Source organism: Saccostrea cucullata, unplaced genomic scaffold (assembly GCF_032062105.1).
Source record: "Saccostrea cucullata isolate Sc308-1 unplaced genomic scaffold, CSIRO_AGI_Scuc_v1 ctg323, whole genome shotgun sequence".
In the NCBI taxonomy this organism is placed as follows: Eukaryota; Metazoa; Mollusca; class Bivalvia; order Ostreida; family Ostreidae; genus Saccostrea; species Saccostrea cuccullata.
Genome location: NW_026931249.1, coordinates 396,792 through 416,843, shown reverse-complemented (window position 1 = coordinate 416,843; position 20,052 = coordinate 396,792). Strand labels below are relative to the sequence as shown.

The 20,052-nt window shown below is 31.7% G+C and overlaps 2 protein-coding genes across 2 annotated transcripts; one reads left to right on the top strand and one right to left on the bottom strand.

Annotated features, from left to right (window-relative positions):
• Positions 1-2,886: 2,886 nt before the first annotated feature.
• Positions 2,887-12,612, bottom strand: LOC134231975 (uncharacterized protein CXorf65 homolog). The gene is made up of 5 exons (XM_062713923.1): positions 12,260-12,612; positions 11,418-11,504; positions 9,386-9,502; positions 4,475-4,570; positions 2,887-3,111 (listed from the first exon to the last, which is right to left on the bottom strand). Exons 1-5 carry the CDS (start codon positions 12,282-12,284, stop codon positions 2,972-2,974), a joined length of 465 nt encoding a protein of 154 aa, XP_062569907.1. The 5' UTR covers positions 12,285-12,612; the 3' UTR covers positions 2,887-2,971.
• Positions 12,613-14,711: 2,099 nt separating this feature from the next.
• Positions 14,712-19,812, top strand: LOC134231949 (cdc42 homolog). The gene is made up of 4 exons (XM_062713899.1): positions 14,712-14,963; positions 16,509-16,567; positions 18,200-18,397; positions 19,353-19,812. The coding sequence occupies exons 1-4, from the start codon at positions 14,813-14,815 to the stop codon at positions 19,551-19,553; spliced, it is 609 nt and encodes a 202-aa protein (XP_062569883.1). The 5' UTR covers positions 14,712-14,812; the 3' UTR covers positions 19,554-19,812.
• The last annotated feature ends 240 nt before the right edge of the window (positions 19,813-20,052 follow it).

Sequence of the window (20,052 nt, the reverse complement as noted above, 5' to 3'; positions counted from 1 at the left end):
CTGTTCTTTATCCCAATTATTTCATTTATTTGATTCGATACATAAGATAAACAATTTTTAAAACGAAGGGAGTGATTGACATACAAGTTGATGAAACAAGAATATCAAAAGTCTCGTTTAAAGTCATCTTTTTATAAGTTCTATGGTCGAGACAATGACCTCGTCAGCAATTACAATCTACTTCATTAAGTCAAATTCTGACTAACATTTTTCATACTAATTATTAAGCCATTAGTTAAAAACTGAATTGTAAACGGACAATTTCCCTTTCGTTATTTTCCTTTCATGACAAGGAGCACACGGCGGGTGTGATCTTCGGCACGGAATGCTCAATCTTGCATGGTACCTGATCTCATCTCTGATGTTCTAGAGAATCGTGTTTGCTCTGCTCCGTATTGTTTAATGAATTTTTGAGCTTAAATACTATTCGTTACCTAAATATAATTCATATATACTAGTGAGAGATTTTGCCTATTTTTTTCTCATCACATAATGAATGAATGAGATTATCAAATATCGTCATAATTTTGTTAATAAATATTTTAGAATCATTTGTTTGTCAAATATAAAAAATGAATTGTTTCTGAATTTAGAAAGGAGAAAAATAATACAGGTACTGGAATGCATAGAAGTGTTTTTTGCTGTAAAAGGAATTAGAAAAATTTCACTTTAACAATAAAATGATACTTGTACAATAAGAGTGGAACGAACAACCTTACACAATATATCGCTTTTCTGTTTACGATATCTTTTCCTTAATTCTTCTAGTAAAATTTTGTTAATGCTATTAATGTCACAAATGTTTGTCTAGATGCTCCGCTTTTATTCAACTAATCACGAAGACAAACAGGTGTTAGGATTATTTTTACCTTTAGAGGTAAGAATGTGTATGTGCAATACTTTCAATATTTGAATAAAAAGTTTCTGGGTAATTTTTGTCAGTTTAAATTACACCTTTTATTCAATGTTTTAAAGAGGGACACTTTTGGAAACGTTAGGTTCAATAGAGTGATCTTATAGTTTAATTTATTATTTCAGTGTTTCTTTCTTTCTTTCTTTTTAAAGCTTCAGTGTTCCGTTTAACCATTTGTTCTTGCCGCTTCATAATTTTGAATCTTAAAGTACATGTCTTGTATTTGAAATATTACGAGTGCTGTTCAATAAGAAAAAGATATTGCACGAGGGCTGTTCAATAAATAATATCCTCGGTGCTCGCAAAAAAGCAAAGGACGCTTTTCAATAATTTATGTGAACCATTTAACTTAAATATTCTCTTTGAATTAAATCACATGTCCGTAAAATTTTTATCTAATTTCTGATTGCTCTAAGAACTCATTTTTGAGTATGGCCCTTAATTTACCGGATTATGGCAGATCCTCTGAGTTCCTGGATTTGTTTCTCCTTTCTGAAAGGAGTTTTTTTCAAGTTTGGAAAATGAACAAGTCAAAAGATGAGAGATCTAGCGAATATTATTGTGTAACAAAATATTACTTTTCTGTTTGTCCTCAAAACTCATTTACTCTTCATGACGTGTGGGTATGGACGCTGTCTTGAAGAAATTTAATGTTCTGGATTCCTGATTCGAATTCTTTCCTCCCAAAAAATTGTTTCTAGACTCCGCAAGAAATTGAACCGCCTTCCCGAATAAGAATTTGAACAACAAGACCACTAATATTTAAGAAAATGGCATATAAAACTGTCTTTGTCCTCTTGTAATTCTTTGCTCTTTTCGGACCTTTGCTGTTTTTGTCAAATACATTTTATTGTAAAAATGTTTTGAGTGTAATGAAGCAATGGATTCAAGTTCCATTATCTGTTTGCATTTTAGACAAACGTGGATAGCAACAATTTCTGATTTTTTAAAAATAATTGTTTAGATATATTTACACGATGTCGTTTTCAATCATTTTTCAAAACATATACTGCATGAGTACTTAGCTTTTTTACTGTCAAATGTTTCTTTAAAATAGCGTGAACTACCCCCAAATTGATGCCTATTAAATATGTTATGTGTTTTAAAGTCAATCAAACATCATAAGTAATTAATTTGGTGAATTTTGGCAAAAAGAACATTGGTTGCTTGTTGCCTACGACGGTACCCATTTTTGATGCCATTATATCATTATTGTTCATGAAATCCTCCTGCTCATGTGTCTATAAAACAGGCATTGCTTGCTGTAAATTTCACAAATTTCAGTGAATATTTCTTTGGGATTCTTATCAAGTTTTACAGCAACTTAAATAAAGCGTTTAATTTCAGTCAAGTTTACCGATTCTTTACCATTCATTTTAATGCAGTGTCTTGTTTTCCAGCTTCTCTTAATGAAAATATTAGATGAAATGTGGTTACATAAACTGATATTAATTCATTAAAGATTCAATCATGAGAGAAAGTCAGTCTTAATGTCATATGATATCTGTGTATGTCATAGATTTCAGGGCATTATTTATTGAACAGCCCTCGTGCCACTTGGTTATGTGTGGATTTGTTTGTATGTTTGTTTTTCCTCTACTTTGAACGTTTTATGCTTCAGGTTTTTGGTTCATATTGTACAAATACAAACATTTATCGACGGAAACAATATAATATAGATATCTATTATAAATATTTCTAAATAGTGTGTTTTCTTGGCTTAGCATAAGATATACGCTGAAAAAAGAAAATGAATTTCTCCCTCAATGACACCCTTTTTAATATGGAAATATATCAACCACTTTCTATTGCAAATTTATGTGCACTTAATGTAATTCTACTAAGAGAGGATCTCATCTTTTTCTGCGTAAATGAACACATGGAGTTCTTTTACATCTTTGTTGTATTATCCTGACGATAACCAAAAATTTGATTGAAACTCAGAGAAAGAAATCACTCCAAACAACAACAACCCATGTATTATAATTTACTTTATAACAACATATTCAAATACACCCAGACATTTACAATAAATAATACATTATAGTTCACATTCTGTCAGGAGGTCTTTTTCGCGCCAGATTTGGTATTCTGTCGTTTGGTATTAGGGGGAGTTTTTCTCCCGCCTTTTGCTTTTGCTCGCCGATCATCCTCACGTGCCGAACTCTTTCTTGACTGTGGACGAGGGTTGATCAGTTCTGGAAATCAACATCAAAATATGAAAATCATTACCAATATAAACACCGACCATTAAGTCTTTTGTTGTATAAAAATTGTATTTAAAAATAAGTTTTCTCTAAACTTATCTTGTAAACTCTTAACATTTTATAAGAATACAGTGACATACGAGGGTTGATCCAAAAGTAATGTCCCAGTGTCCATATCTTTTATATTTGGTATCATATTATCAAATACAATATACCAAAAGATGCACAATTATAAATCTAATTAACTTTGAAATTTTAATTTAATAATGCTTATTTGAATTTATTTCATAGATGTTTAAAACATGGAGCATAGGGGGTGTCGCCGCGTCACAACGGATCGTCACGTTTTAAAGTGTATTTTTTCTTAGAATGAAAAAGACAAACGCATTAAAAAGATTCTTAAAAAGCACCTTATCTTCCAATTTTTTTAAAGACACAATTCTCATCATTTCTAGTATTTAATTGAAAATTTAATGGCGGCATTGGTATTTGTGATCATAAACATTGTTGTTTTACTCTGTTGAATTGAACAAAGGGATTGTCGAAATGGGAAAAAAGGCTCGACGAGTTGTAATACATTTTGCTTCAAAATATGGGAATTATCACTAGCGACATTTTCGTTAATCAATCAGACTTACAGAATAAAGAATGTAAATAAGAGACAATTAATAGATGGTTTCAGCAATTTTGGGCTGTTGATTGGTCACTGAATGATCAGCGGAGGACAAAAAGACCGAAAGATAGGAGATCGGGCGGAAACGTTCAATGCTGTCTGACGTTGTCAAAAAAGACAGACGTATAGAATGACATGTAAATTTAAAGTTTGTCTTTTGCTACTGTTCAAAAAATTTTGATAGAGGGCTAAATTACGAAAAGAGTGAGTGTATAATGGTACCAAGAATTCTTAAAGAAAGTGGAATTGGTGAAAGTGTTTGCGAATCAAAAATATTTTTAGAATGAAACGAAGGGGAAACGCTTAAAAGTATGATGGTGTGTATCCGTCATATATATGACGTTATATTTAGGTGCGGCGACTAGCATAAACGTGTATCGTTTAAAATCCGATATTTTAAAAAGTATACATCATAGTCCTTTGAATTTTCAGGTCTGATTTAAAATAAGTAAATCATCCATCATGTTTGATTTTGTTGCTTTACGTCGATTTAAAGCAATTTTATCAAAATTGTGACATTATTTTAATTTTGGATCAACCCTCGTATCATGCTGTGTAAATATTGGCATCTCAAACTTCATGTATAAGTAATATTGAAACATACTACTTAATGATAACAAAGCGTCTTATTAAACAGAGTGTTATTAGAAAACTGTCACAACAGAGAAAATTGATGTTCACCCATAAATTCTTGGTTGCCCTCCATGCTGGCAAGTAGCGGGATAAAGGTGAGCCTGTCGCCCATGGTGGAGTCGTTCTCGTCTCCATATATGTTACCTGTAAACAGATCAAACATTATCATCAGTTGGTCTTAATATTTTAAAAGATTTTTAATCGTTCTTTAATAAAAGAAATTTATGTCTTTTCTTTGGCCATACATGTATGACTGTTCTCTTCAATTTTCTTTAGTATATGAACAGGGGGAAAGGTTATTTTTTGTAAGCCAAATTTTACTTAGACTGGATTGCAATGCCTCAATATTTCACAGAAACTTAGAAAACCACTGTGACATATAGTTCCTTTTATAGGCATGTTCATCATAAACTTAAGGAGAAATGATACCTTTTATTTTAAATAATCTGACAAGGAAACCTTATTAATGTCAGAATTTTTAAAATTTAGTTTTCAAACAGGTAAACTGGGAAATTAACAGTTTGCATCAAGTAGAAAGCCCATATTTTGACGTAGTTGTGAGATTTGAGGAAGTTAAAAAGCGTGGAACAACTTACTTTATTGTTGTCATCAATAAGTTGCGGTTTTACTTACGCATATCTTATAAGAGTGTTTTGTTTTTAAACGATTACACAAACAAATGTGTCTGTAGAGGAAAATAAAACCATATTTACAAGCCTTTGTATAATATAGTATACTAGTATTTGAAAGTTAGAACTTTAGAATTTTACCAACTCTTGAGGTACTCTGGTCCTCAACCAGGAAGGTTATCAACTCTTTAATTTAAAATTTCAATTTAAAAAGTCTCATGCATAATGAAGCTTGAAAATTAAATCTTTTCATGCAACAATTTAATTTTCATTTTTTTGTCTCTAAATATGCTCCAAGGTTCTTTGAAATGCTCAAAAAATCTTATAGATTGTCGAAATTTTTAATCTTACCATAGAGACCATTGTTTATTAACATGACACGAAATTAGCTTAAATACGTAGGATTTTTATTTCCAAGATATGTTTGTTGATCTTTGAATACGAAAATGTATCATAGGTGTTTTATTTGCATTTCCTGAAAATTTACATACATATATTTGAGATTTAGTCTATTTTCCCCTATGTAATATGATAAACTTGAAAGATGGAGTCTGAAGAATTATCGTGTGGTTAAAACACATTACTTTTAGAATTCAGAAACATTAATGTGAGCACTTTTCAATAAGTCAATGCCTGATTTTCAGAACTTGGGGATCAGAATACTTTAACCATGGATAATTCTTTTCAGCTTGCATGTACAATATTTTACAATCAATAGGCAATCATAGTTTCATTTCAAACGTTTTATAAAATATCTATTTTTACTGTAATTAATTTCTATACAAATTATAGACTTTATACTCCCATGATAGTTTCAAAGTATGAACTTTAATTTATAACCTAGATGAGGCTATTAAAGCTCAGTATCAAAATAACCGGAGCATAAAAAACCTGAGTACTACGAGGGGCGTTCAATAAATAATGTCATTGGGGCTCAGAAAGAAGCAAACGACGCTTTTCAATGATTAAGTCTTCATGATTTTACTTAATAATCTCTTTTTATTCAAACACATGTCCGTAACATTTTTTATCCAATTTCTGATTGTTTTTAGAACTTATTTTTGGGTATGACCCTCAGTTTACTGGAAAAAGGCAGATCCAATGATTTCCTGGACTTGTTTTTTTCCTTCTGAAAGGTGTTTTTTTCATTTTTGGAAATAGAAACAAGTTAAAAGGTCAAAGATCTGGCAAATATTGTTAATGTGAAAAAACATTAACTTTCTGTTTATCCTGTAAACCCCTTTACTCTTTAGGGCATGCGGGTTTGAACGCTGTCATGAAGAAATTCAATGTAGTGGATTCCTGATTCTGTGTCCTTTCTCTAATAAACCTTTCGATTTCTTTGCAAAAAAACTGCTTTCTAAACACCTCCAGATATTAAACTGTCTCCCCGAATACGAATTTGAACAGTAATACCACTAATATTTAAGAAAAATGCATATAAATCTGTTTTTGTGCTCTTGCAATCCTTTGCTCTTGACAGACCTTTGCCGTTTTTATCAAGTACATCTTATGTTACATTTTGTTTTAATGGTTTTAAGCAATAGATTCATGTTCCAATATCTGTTTGAATATAAAACAAACGTGGATTACTACAATTACTGATATTTTAAAATAAATGTTAAGACTTTTGTACACGCTGTCGTTTTTACTCATTTTTCAAAATATAGAGTGACCTTTAAGTACCAAGTGTCAAACGTTTCTTAAAAACAGTGTAAACTACTCCCGATATGATGTCTATCAAATTTGCTATGTGTCTTAAAGTCAATCATACAACATCAAATATTATTTGTTGAAATTTGGCAAACAGTACATAAGTTGTTATAATTTTTGTTGGCAAGGAGGGTACCCATTTTTGATGCCCATTATATAATTTTTTATCATTGAAATCTACCTGCTAATTTGTCTATAAAACAGGCATCGGTTGCTGTAAATGTCACATATTTCAGTGAATATTTCTTTGGGATTTTTAACAAGTTTTACAGCAGCTTTAATGTAGCTTTTATTTTCACTCTAGTTTACTGATTCTTTACCATTCATTTATAATGCAGTGTCTCGAATAGCCTTTGTTTCCCAGCTTCTTACGATAAAACTATGTGATGAAAAGTGGTCACATAAACTGTTATAAATTCATTAAAGATTCAATAATGAGAGAAAGTCAAGCTTTATGTCATATGACTACTATGTTGTATGTCATCGAGCTAATGACATTATTTATTGAACGCCCCTCGTATGTCTACGATTGACTTTTAAAGCTAGAATCGAAGAAATTTTTTTTTTTATTTATTGTACATTAATAAAATTTATGTATATTTAGCAGTATGTTTTATATGATATAAAATATGATCAATATATACCTACGGTTAATTTTATATTTATTTAATTAACATATATATTGAAATACTTATACCAGTATATAACTTATATTTTACGAATTTTTGACATAATTTTTCTGCGGTTTTATTTATTTTTGTGTGGTTTACTCGTATTTTACACGAATTGCTATGGACTTTTGTTTATATTTAACAAACAGCATTCTTACTTAAAGACCAGTGAAACAATATAAAGAAAGCATAGCAAACAAGAACTCTGAAAACAATTTACATCAAAGAAGGGATCAGGTGCCATGGAGAGAGCAGTTAGTATCCTGTGCCAATCGGTATTTCAGTCACTTTTGCCGTGTGTCCTTTTTAATGATAGGATAAACGGAGAAATCAGTTGTAAATTTAGTAGAAAAATAATATCTCAAAAAATGTGATGGCTGACTTCAGCCACCAAGTGACCTTAAAATAAAGGATACATGTACCACATGCAGAGTCTGAAACACGTGTTTCGTATACAATGACTAGATATTTTACAAGAAAAGTAATGGTAATCTAAATCTAACAACTAAGTTTTATTATAAAATGTGATGACTTTCACTTATCAATCGTCAACTTCCCTTTCCTATGCAGCAACATACACTTATCACCTGCACATAGGGTTTATATCCCTAGTTGATTCGATAGACAAAAACATGCTCTATCTATCTACGAGGTAAATTTTTTTAACAAACAAGTTGCTGAAACAAGAATATGCATAGTGTCATTTAAACCATAGTCATAATTTCGTAAGCTCATAGTCAAAAATAACCTCGTCAGCAAATACAGTCTATCTTTAAGTCAAATGTGGAGTGTTTTTTTTTCATTAATTGTTAGTATTAATTGTTAGGATTTTTGCGTTATTCTCTGATCATGACAAGGAGCACGGGACACGGGATGCTCACTCCTCTATGGCACCTGATCCAACCCCTCACGTTTTGGAGGTCCATGTTTCCTCTACTATTTTGTATTGTTTGAATCAACTTTTTAGCTTGAATACTGTTTATAATTTCCAAATATCTTTTAATTTTTTCATTCCTTACTAAAGGTTGTATTTGCAAAATAGTCATTTAATTGACCATTGAATATGCAAAATGTTTCCCTTGAAACGAAATTTTGGATACTCTTTTATGCAGGCATATTGTCATATATAGAAGTGATGTTGACATAATATAAATTGAAGCTATTGTGTTTATCACTTACAGTTTACTGAATAGTTTGCCATCAAAGGTAAACTTTCCAAACCACACGCAAATTTGTTTGTCTCCATAACGTCTTTAATTTGAATCTCAGTAGAAAAAGGTATGATTTCAATTTAAAAAAAAAAAATTATAAAATTTCCCCAAAATATATTTAAATCTCGGGTTGAAGGCCGAAGCTAAAGACTTTTCTTCTCATTATATTGTCAGCGAGGAACTCAAACATCTTTTTGAACTTCAGAGTGTGTGTAGTATCAAAATAAGAATTTTTACTGTTTCTCAAGACCAACGTCAAGAAAGGAATATTCGCGAGTTTCAAATTTTTATGGAATTGTGCAGTGATGTCAAATAGCCTGTAGGTCCTTCATTCATAGTGGGGAAATGCGGTACTACGTTTTGAAAATGGAACGTTTTGATCCATTTATTTCGGTGAATAAAATAGTTAAAAATTTGTTATAGTTTTTAAAAGAGTTTTATAGCATTCACATTTGATTAAAAATACTTTTTGAATATGTATTTTTTAGTATGTTGTTTCAAAATATTGCTGATTTATATTTTTCACATGAGGAGTAAAGAAAGAGGCTTGTTAAAAAATTTTGCTAAATAAATTCCCTCTATGTGTCTTAAGTTTGTATGTTTTGATTTTAATAAACGTTTGGAATCCAATATTTGTATTTCAAAATGAATTTGGTTGATGGTAAAATTGACGTTGTATATATCAATTTTACATCTTGCTCAATATTTCAACTAGATATGACCTTAAACCCCTACCGTCGACTTTGAGTAGGATCAGCGTCTCCCGCTCCCTCAAATGGTCTATACCGTAATCGTACGGGAAGTTCCTCAGGTGTTTTACCACGCCTTTCTCATCCGAGAGTTCCACTATGTCTGAAACAGTAGGGCAGGGTTTAAAACAACATCACAAAGTAAATCATGAAATTCATTATATGATTGAATAATTTCCAACTCTCTGATTGGCTGAGATCGAACTATGTTAGAAAAATACTACGTTGTATTGACCTGCACGTGACGTTCCAGGTCAATACAAGGATTTATTTCCTCTACATTGATCTAAAAATAGATTGGGAAATTCCAAATTAATACAAATTGTTTTGGAAAGCTGTTTATATGACTATGATTTTTTTTTCATGTCAACAAAACATAAGCAAATATATATTTAGGGTGTGGGTGGTAAGAAGGGATGCAGGGTCCCCCCTCCAACACTTTTACTGAACAACAATTTTTTTTTTACTTTTTGGCAGTCATTTTTCCCTGATAATACTCTTCCTTTCAAAATCTATCCTATAAAAAAGACTGACATTATATATTTTTTTCATGGCAACTAAAATTGATAAAAAAACATTTCAAATTGATATGACTAGTAAGGTTTATTCACATTTTAATTCTGCTTTTCTCTTGTATTTGGCTAGGACTTAATAAAATGCAAACAAGTAATGAGCTCTATCATTTTATAAGTGAATCATATAATAAAACAATTATTGCTGTTTTTTCGGTCAATACAATGATTTAGCCATCTTCGAAGTACAATATTCACCTCGCCCTTCGGGCTCGGTGAATATTGTACTCTCAGATGGCTAAATCATTGTATTGACCTCAAAAACAGCAATAATTGTATAATATTGTTGTTATTTAGTTTTCTCAAACTGCTCTCAAGCAACTAAAGGTTTTGAGTAATTTTTATCCTTAAAATACCCATTTGATAATGATGTAATTGAAGTAATTGGTTTGAATTTTAAAAAAAAATGTAAATCTTGGATGGAATCAAGAATTTAAAGCAGAAGATGTTTTTCAAGAGGTTAAGAAGGGTGTGAAAAATTCTCGAGAGGGACGTTAAACAAAATACAAACAAAATCATCTGCAAAGACCATGTTGTATACAGGTATTATAAATGACACAACAGGAAAACAAGAGCATCAAAGAAGGTTAAGACATAAGTAAGGACATTCAATTACCTTCAATTTGTAATTCAAAAACATTGCTATAATTTTTTCACTCACTTTGTAAATGCCAAATCACATGGACCTTTTTGAAGGCCCATGACATTGTTGATTTATATTGATGTGTTGTTAATTTGTTTTTATCAAATTAACCACTGGTTAACACCTAACATTTTTTTATATAAATAATGGCTCTTAATCATTGTAGATATTGAAGGTATTCTGTTCAGATCGATTCTGTTTGTTCTTTAATGTGATCCCGAGGAATAATCACTGTACAAAGTAGCAAGGGAAGTTATCATCAATGTTTGATAATATGCCACCCACTTCACCAAGATTGCCAACCTTTAATCGAGAAACTAATGATCGACTTACTTTTGAAGAGCTGAGGGTCTTTCTGCCTTAAAAGGACATTTTTTAAGGAGGAATAGCTGTGTGTCTTGAAACACAAAACTGCAATAAATTGATGTGATTTAATCGTTCAAGGCCACGTAGGACACACAGAAAAAAACCTAATTAAAGTTATATAGAGCTGAAAGAATACGTGCGCACGACTAGGAGATCATATAACTAGACGGGACAAGATAAACTTTGTAATATCAACAAAGCGGATCTGGTATCTTTTAATAACCAGCATTACAACAATCAACTGACGCTAAACATTGTTATCGTACATCTTAATTAGAAAAAAGATTTAAATATTTAAAACCACCTGTTAGGTAAATAGTATTTTTTTAGCCTGCCTGGTCGTACCTATGTACGTAAGGTTCCTGTGTCAATATTTGACAGGGCAGTGAAGAAAGCATTGTTTGACTTGGGGTAGAATTTTCTGTTTTCTGACTTACCATCTCGCTGGCAATCGCAGCGTTTCTTGATGTGTTGAAGAAGGACGTCGTTTCTGCAATTAGCATTGAAGAGACGACTCTGCTCGTCTATTTAAAATAAAAATAAAAATAATTTTCATATTTCCTTTTTTCTGTATATTCTTTGCAGCTTTTATTACCTGTTTATGAATGAATGTTTCAGGTAGTATATACATTTAAAACTGTGAAGATCATGAAGAGATAGCAATAAAACAACTGGCAAGAAAAGAAAGTGTATTTGTTCAAAGATGTGTTAAAACCTACAGACACTTCGCACATTGGGCAATAAAACAATTAAGTGTAAAAAGGTTACGATCAATGTGTATTTGATAGGAATAATCCACTTGGACTACATTTTCAAATGTTATCAACTGACTGAAAAGGTAAATTGTAAATGGCGAAGCCAATAAAAAGGAAAACCGCTACTTATCGCCTTAATATCAGTATTTTATTGACAACATGCGAATACACTTAACAATTCACACTCCATCATGGTAATGCTATCCAAAAACATGCGTCTTTGTTAGAAATTAAAATATTATACGAGCTTTCAATGTAACGCAGTTTATGAAAAACCTGACAGAAATCGATATTAAATAAATGAATTATAAAAACATCACTCCAGTTCTTTTCGAGATGCAAAATTAAAAGGGTTTGAATAAAGAACGTAATTCTGGGTTTATTCAATATGGTTGAAGCACTTTACAAGATATATATTGATTACAAATAAGTTTCAATTACGTCTAGGGGAATCCTAAATGAATTTTGATTATAGCTAATTCGTCGTTTTAGAAAGGCACAAAAGAAGAAATATAGATACTTGCCCCCATACTTAACCGTCACAAACATTCTGATAAATTCTACCAAGTCTTCAATTCTTTACGTCCAAATTTCCACAAGATGGACCATTTTCAGTTACTTCCATTAAATTCCAAAGAAAACAATCTTGGTAGAATCACAAAACAGCAGGAAAGAGAAAATCAAAGAAGAAAATCGAAAGTTGTGATCCAATGTATATATAAACAGCTTTCCAAAGACACACGTGGAAACCAAGAAGGTAAATAAAAGCGTCGGGTTGAAGTGGAGCGAAGTTGCAAACAAAACAGCGAGTCTTCCGCAGAGTGAGCACGTCCTGGGGAATGGGACGTCCTAGCTAGGAGTTAAAGGCCCGGAATGATTCCTCCGATAGAGGTGGGCACGTGTCAATTCGCGCAGATATTTAAATTTATATAGCTCGTAATTAGTGTACCCGTAATTAAAATGATTGGAGAGACAATGGGGATAACATGTGGACAATTTTTTAAATGTTTTGCACGGAGAGGAACCTATGGAATGTATTACAGATTGTAAAAAAAGAATGAGGGAATTGATTTTGGTAACCAACATAGCGAAAGAAAATTTCTTTTTTATTTTTCTTTTGTTATTGCTCTATAATGACAGAAAGGAAAATTTACACTTATCTTCATCAAATATTTCTCTAGTTCAATCTTTTTGAAATGCAATAAATATTGAGATTTTCTTCTTTTTTATAACCCAATTGATGTACTGTTTAAGGTTAAGTCATGCATTTGTACATGATAGCATGCGATTCTACAGCAAACACTGACAACATTAGCTTTATTGTAGTCTTTTTGCTGTATTCTGTCATTTTTTGGACTTTTTTTACTATAAGCACAATGGTCTCTTATGAATTATGGTATTGTGTTCTAATTGGTTGTATATTAGCTGTATGTTTGATATGCTTTTAACGTAATACTTTGTCCTTTATTTGTTATAAAATATTTTTACAATATAAATGACGTGTTGTATTTTGTCAGACAGAGTACCTACCTATCTATTTTCTTAAAGTGTTTTATTGTACATGCAGTAGAAACACGCCACAGTACGTACAAATGTTTACCTTACAGATGAAAGCTTTAAGAACGTTTTACATTTTTTTTATAATTACTTAACTTTGTGGAATGTTTTTAGTCTTTTTTTAATTCTTGAAATTTTCTTTTTTTAAGTAAAGAAATTCTGGATTGACCGTGTACTGTTTTTCTGTCATAGTGAAGATACTTAAGTACTGTACATGTACATGATACTGTTATATATATTGAAAGCATTTGTTTATAGCTCCCTCTGCATCTATGTATGTTTCAATAACCTAGCTGAAGGATTTGAATATCTTCGGAAATTAGCATTATCTGGCAAATAAGGAGTTAAAATTTGAATATGTAATTAATGTTTTAACTATCAAACTTCCATTTTTCTGTAAGAAGGCCTAAATTTGATTGCAAAAGATGATAGAGGAAGTTTGATGAAATATGGTAAATTACGTACAATTATAAACCTATAACATTAAGTACGATTTCTACATGTATATAAAGAAAGCAAACTATAGTATATTTGAATTTATTACAATACTTTCTCCATTCAACATTCTTGGTTATCAATTTCTGTATCTTTCACCTTCATAAACAATTTAAATAAACTTTCTAAAAGCATTTTGAGTCAAAATCTAAATCCTGAAAAATATATCGTAGTTCGTTAACATTGAACGCAGATTTGAAAATGTACATGTATACATACAGATGTAAATATCCTTCCTAAATTGTGTTGACATTGACACGTTTTTCTACATCCTTATGTAAATCTGACATTGTTCATCCTCAACCCAGATATAACATTTACCGGACGTGGATACTCCAACAGAAAAATAATACACAGCCGAGTTATATCTGGTTCTAAACAATACAAATTCAACTCTAGGAGTGACTGTTTCTAAATAAATTTAAAAAAAAAAATCAAATTCGACATGGAGTTTGTTAGTAATACCGGATTATTTTTTAAAGTCTTTTTTTTTTAAGTTCAGTAGCCTGTGATTGTGACATACAAACAGGAAAATGAAATCGACAGGATAATGACCTGTGTTTGAATATAAATATATTTTTGGTGATTCATAAAATGTTCTTTTTCACCTATCGTTGTATACATAGTCATAGTAGCAATGGTCAAATGAATCACGTTTCCTTGAAAATGAACAAAAACCATGAGAGGGTGCATACTGTTCTCCACCCTTGCATTGAGTAAATTATGAGTAAGAATCAAATTAGTATTATTTATGGTCATAACGACTTATTTCGATCTGTCCTTCGGCGACATACATGACCTACAATATTATAAGATCCTCTTTTTTTCAAAAAGTGATAAAATCTGCTGAGATAAATAAAACACTTTTTTTTCGCGGAAACTGTCATTTTGGGCTGACTCTGCAGCCAATCGTTGGCCTTGTGAGTACCGGTCCCTTTCCTGTTTATGTTAAGGCAGTCTTCTCGCGTGCGTGGAAGTGAGTGGAGCATGTGAAAATTTACTGGAGTTAACAAAGGGTCCGTAAAATGAAACAGAAGTACACCTTCTGGGATAAACTGAGTTTGAAATGTGTTTTGGTTGGTGATATGAGCGTTGGCAAGTCCAGCCTAGCTGCTAGGATTTCTTCGAGAACTTTTAAATCGGACTATTCTCCAACTCTGTTTGACAATTATTCAGGTAGACTATTTATGGATGGTTTCTAGACTTCCCTTAACGGATTGTTTTGTGTATGATGACAGTTTGTATTGCTGTTTGATTTAAAAATCAGTGAAAACGTCTGTGTTCCCGATTCATTTCTTTGGCTATGTTGGAATTTTAGCCGAATGACATGAAAGACTTTTGAAATTGAGAAAAATAGAAAGTAGCGTGTGTGAGATATTTCAAATCTTTCTTCTTAAATTTACAGTAAACCATTCATTCTATATCAGGGATCTTAAAAAAAAAGAAAGAAAGAAAAAGAAAAGCCAATTTATTAGTAATAGGGCGTCTTTCGTTTAAAATACCTTGGTTTTAAGTTATTAGGTGCATGCTGTGGTTAGGGTATATACGTTTACCTGTGTATTAGGTGTGTGGTTGTGGACAGGTAGCTTTACCTGTTCATTCCCGTGAGTCAATCGTTTATAACCTCCTCCTACCGTTATTAAAGGTTACAGCTGATTTTAACACCGTTAAGTAACCGAATCCTATAGGCATGACTTAATGACATTCTTTACTTTCCGTTATTTGTCTTTATTTTGAATACAGAGTTCATGTCAGGTCATGAGGAAAAAGTCAGTCAAAGAATTGTGATTTTAAAGTTCATTTATATTTCAACTTATGATTTTAAAAAACTTGAACTCTCTTTCAATAATTATAAAACTTACAGTTAAACGTTGAAATGAGAATAAAAACTAAAAAGTAAATTAGATATTTAGAGAGTGCTAAATCTTAATGTTTATGTGCCAAATTAATAGAAAATCGAAAGTGTTAATATAAAGAGTGAGAATACATGTATTTTATGCACTTGAACGTTGATGTACTCTCCAAAAGTTTACTCCGAAGATAGTTTCCCCAAACCTCTTTAAACTTGATAGACTGTACTCAGTTTATTGCGTAATTATAATGCGATGCAAATTCTATGTTTCCTTATTTTAATACTCAATCCTACTTTTTAACTATACATATTTATATAGACAATTATTTTGTTACATAGTTATTTAAGCCCAATTTTGTCAAGTCGGTTAAGTATATATGGAACCCGGAAATTAAAGAAACAAAACTGAGCTGATTTCACAGATTTTATGTCATGCAAGCCTATTTTTTTTCGGAAATAAAAAAAAAAAAGTTTATATATTAAACATGTGTTAAATATTTAATAATCATATAAACTTTAATTAAAATAAGCGTTGCTTTTGGCAGAAAAATATCCTATTACTTTAATACGTTCAAACAAATAATTTGGGTAAACGTACACTGTAATATTGCATTTTGCTCCTTTATATTTTTAGAATAAAGATTCTTTTTTCATTGAATCCCTAAAGTAAATCATCAAGTTTACTGTTAAAGCATCGTTCTCTTCAAAACAATTTAAAAATTTCACTTTAAATTTAATAAGTACATAATTGTCATATACAAATTTAAATTGAAAAATTATGAATTTTTATTGAGGACATGATTATAAATAGTAATGTCATAATTATTTTAAGTTTAACTTTAACTGACCTGTTTCCCTCTTTTTTTCAGCCACCGTGACAGTACAAGGAATCCCCTATCATCTAAATATCTTTGACACGGCTGGTAAGGTAGGTACATATAAAGAAATGCCTAAACATAGGTTTATGATTGATTAAGAAAGATGTTTGAAGCACTTAAATGTAGCAATATAATTGTAGAAGTTGCTGCAAAGTCTTCTTTTATCCACTTTGGTTACCGAACACAGCAGTTAACTTTCAAATGAATATCATTTTACAAAGAATTTTTTTAAAAGTCAAATTGAAATTTATTTTAAAAAAAATTCTTGAAGAAAAGTTCGTAAAATAACTTGAAAATATGTATCTCTCATGTGACCTCGGCTCTAAGGGGACATATTTGATGAATTCATGTTTTGTCAATTGGTTTGCACTCGTATCTCCCTGACGACGTTTTAAAAATAATATGTAAACCTTTGTTACTCTCTTTTCCTTAAACTCTGCTCAAGGGTCTATGTTGACCTAATCTGGTTTTATGTCATATGCAGATGATGCTTGTTACATTACTCCTCCATGGCACCTGATCCCATCTCTGATGTTTTGGAGGTCCGTGTTTGCTCTGCTCCTATTTTGTACTGTTAAATAAACTTTTGAGCTTGGATACTGTTCGTTATCTCCATATCTTTCATGTATATGCTCTTGTAGGTTTTTAAAATATTAACAAAATCAAGATTAACAAAATATATGTCACAAGGGCATTTTATCGCAAGATACATTTCCAAAACACCATAGGTAATATCGTAAAATTATGATATCGCAAAGTATCGGGAAAATTATAACATACTCTGAAGTAACTAATTATATAATCGGTTATGCCATAATATCAGCTGTTCTCAAAATGGAGTACAACTTGCAGCAAAAATTTGTTGTAAACTTTTATTATAAGAATATCCTAAAATATAAATATTGTACAGGATGTGATAATGAATATTCAGACCAGAAAATGCGAAGTTTTCATATATTAACAATAATTAAAAGTTTGAATCAGATTAATTTTAATGTAAAGATGAAAGACAGTTAAATCCTGTATAAAAAAATCTGAGAACAATATCAAAGTGAAGTCAATTCATGAAAGTTAACTTATTCTTTAACAATATGAAAGATGCTCGAATGTGTCTGTATAAAGGTTTCCGTATTTTAAGCCAGAATTTTCCAGATTGAAGAAATTCAAAGATTCCCTTTAAATTTGCACACTTTATAATATATAACAAGAAAAGTCTCGACACAAAACAGTGGTCAGACATGGTTTCTTTTTTTAGGGTTGGGAAACACTTGGAGAATAACATTTTAGGATGAGTTGCCATAGGAAGTAGAAAATGTTGGATACTTCTGACTCAAAATAACTTTGAATATATGCTGATTCAAATGATATATAAAATGTATATGTAGCGTTAACCGTAGGTTGAATAAATTTGAATTTGCACTACATAAGGATGTTTGCAGATAAATTTGCCTCCTTTCTGTAAAATTTCAGAAAAAACAATTTTTAAAAGATTTTTAAAAGATTATACGTATAATTGGATTTCAGAAATATGCGAGAAATTATTTTTTTGTTACTGAAAACGTGGTTTGATAAAAAGAGAACTGTATTGATTCACCAGTCGTATAATTGTCGCACGATGGAAAATGGCGGACGAAAACATACAAAACAAAAAAATCCTACATTATATTTTCTTCACATTTCAGGAGGACTTCACGAAGGTCAGAGTGTTATCCTACATAAATAGTGACGTCTTCTTGGTTTGTTTCTCCATTGATGACGTCAAATCGCTAGTTCACGTTCAAGAATCATGGGTACCGGAACTACGTCAGCATTTACCAAACACACCTTTTGTACTAGTTGGAACAAAACTAGACGTACGGTTTCAAAAGCCAGATATTCAGGTTAGTGATTTATCAACATTATTCATGAAGTTTTGCATCTTTATTATTAAGACATATTTCAGCTACTTTTGGGAAAAAATAATTATTCAAACACTTTTTCCTACAATTCCAAGTACATTATATCCACAAATCACTAAGTGTCGCGGACCAGACACCGAACCAATGCTTGAAAACGTAACAGGCAACCAACTTTCACTGACCGACGACCAAAAATTAAATAGAACACACGGACGAACAGACTGCATGGTTTGTTGATGACAACTACTGGATGACCCCTTTTGATAAACCAAGCTTTAAGGACATGTTTCTAACGTCGTGGCACGTTTTCATCTGGATTATAAGATGCCCAGGAAGTATTTACACTAAACAAAATTGTGTCAAAATTCGAATACTTAATAAACTTTGAACGCCCTTATGTACACTCTTGAGAAGTCATTGGCACGTTCCGTACAAGATATATATATGAGCACCCTTCCGCTGAGAGGGGGGACTTCCTTATTTAATGGCCTTTTTCCTTTTTTCCAGGAAGGAGCTTCAACATTTAACGTCTGATAACACCACAGTTTCCTAATTTCTCAAATTGTTAGTACATACAATGCATAACACGAACTCTTCCTCTTCAATTTTTGACCAAAGAAAAACAGAAATATTGTTCCGTATCAGGCTGCAGTCTGTGGATAAATGTCCCTACTTTTGACTTTATGACAGAATGCGTGTCTTTCATAGCATTCTTTGTTGTATTAAACAAAGATGTACAACGATATTTCAAGGGCAAAACGTAGAAGAAAGGCAGTTTAGAATGAGACGGTGATAGAACGCGGATGTTTATAAATTAAATTTTGTAAAATAAATATTTGTTCTGCTTGCTGCAGATTGTCGACAGTTCTTATTTCTCCAAATGCAGGGTCGGCGTTCATTTCTACATTACATTAAATTTTTGTTGTTGTACTTTCAGGTTGTCAGCAGTTCTTATGTCTCTACAAAGCAGGGTGCGGAGGTAGCGTCTGCCGTGGGGGCCTACAGTTACGTAGAGGTGTCCTCACTCAGTGCAGACGGTGTAGACGATTTGATAAATGAACTAGTGGCGGCCGCAAAGGCTGGATGGGAAAGAAAATGTGCCCAGGAACAGAACTGTCCTTCCTGTGCCATTATCTGAAAGAAATTCCAAAGAAATTTTATCCCGGTGCTATTTTTGGAAAGGACGACACAAATGTCATTTCTCTATCCGACCCATAGTGGGATCGACTCGGTTCTGCAATACTCAGAGTTTGGATAACTGATTTAGTTTGTCTTTCAGACAGTTTTTGAAGTACATGTAAGTGCTGTGTGTTTGTGAGATTGTTCTTTGTTTAAATGTTTTATTTTTTTTTTATATTTGTTAAATTAATTTTGAGATTAAAAAGAATACAATACAATCTTTTCTTGTAAATAAAATGTATACACTGAAGCACAGGCGCTTGTTTCATACAGTGAGCTTAGTTTTCTACTATATAATAACACATAGTAGAAAACTAAGCTCACTGTATGAAACAAGCGCCTGTGCACTGAAGGTAAAACCTAGTGAATTTAGCTAGTGTGCCTCGTATAGCGTTTGTCATGATTAGTAATCTTTCAGTTTACTGGCTAAGATAGTGAGTTTTGAAGCGGGGGTCGTA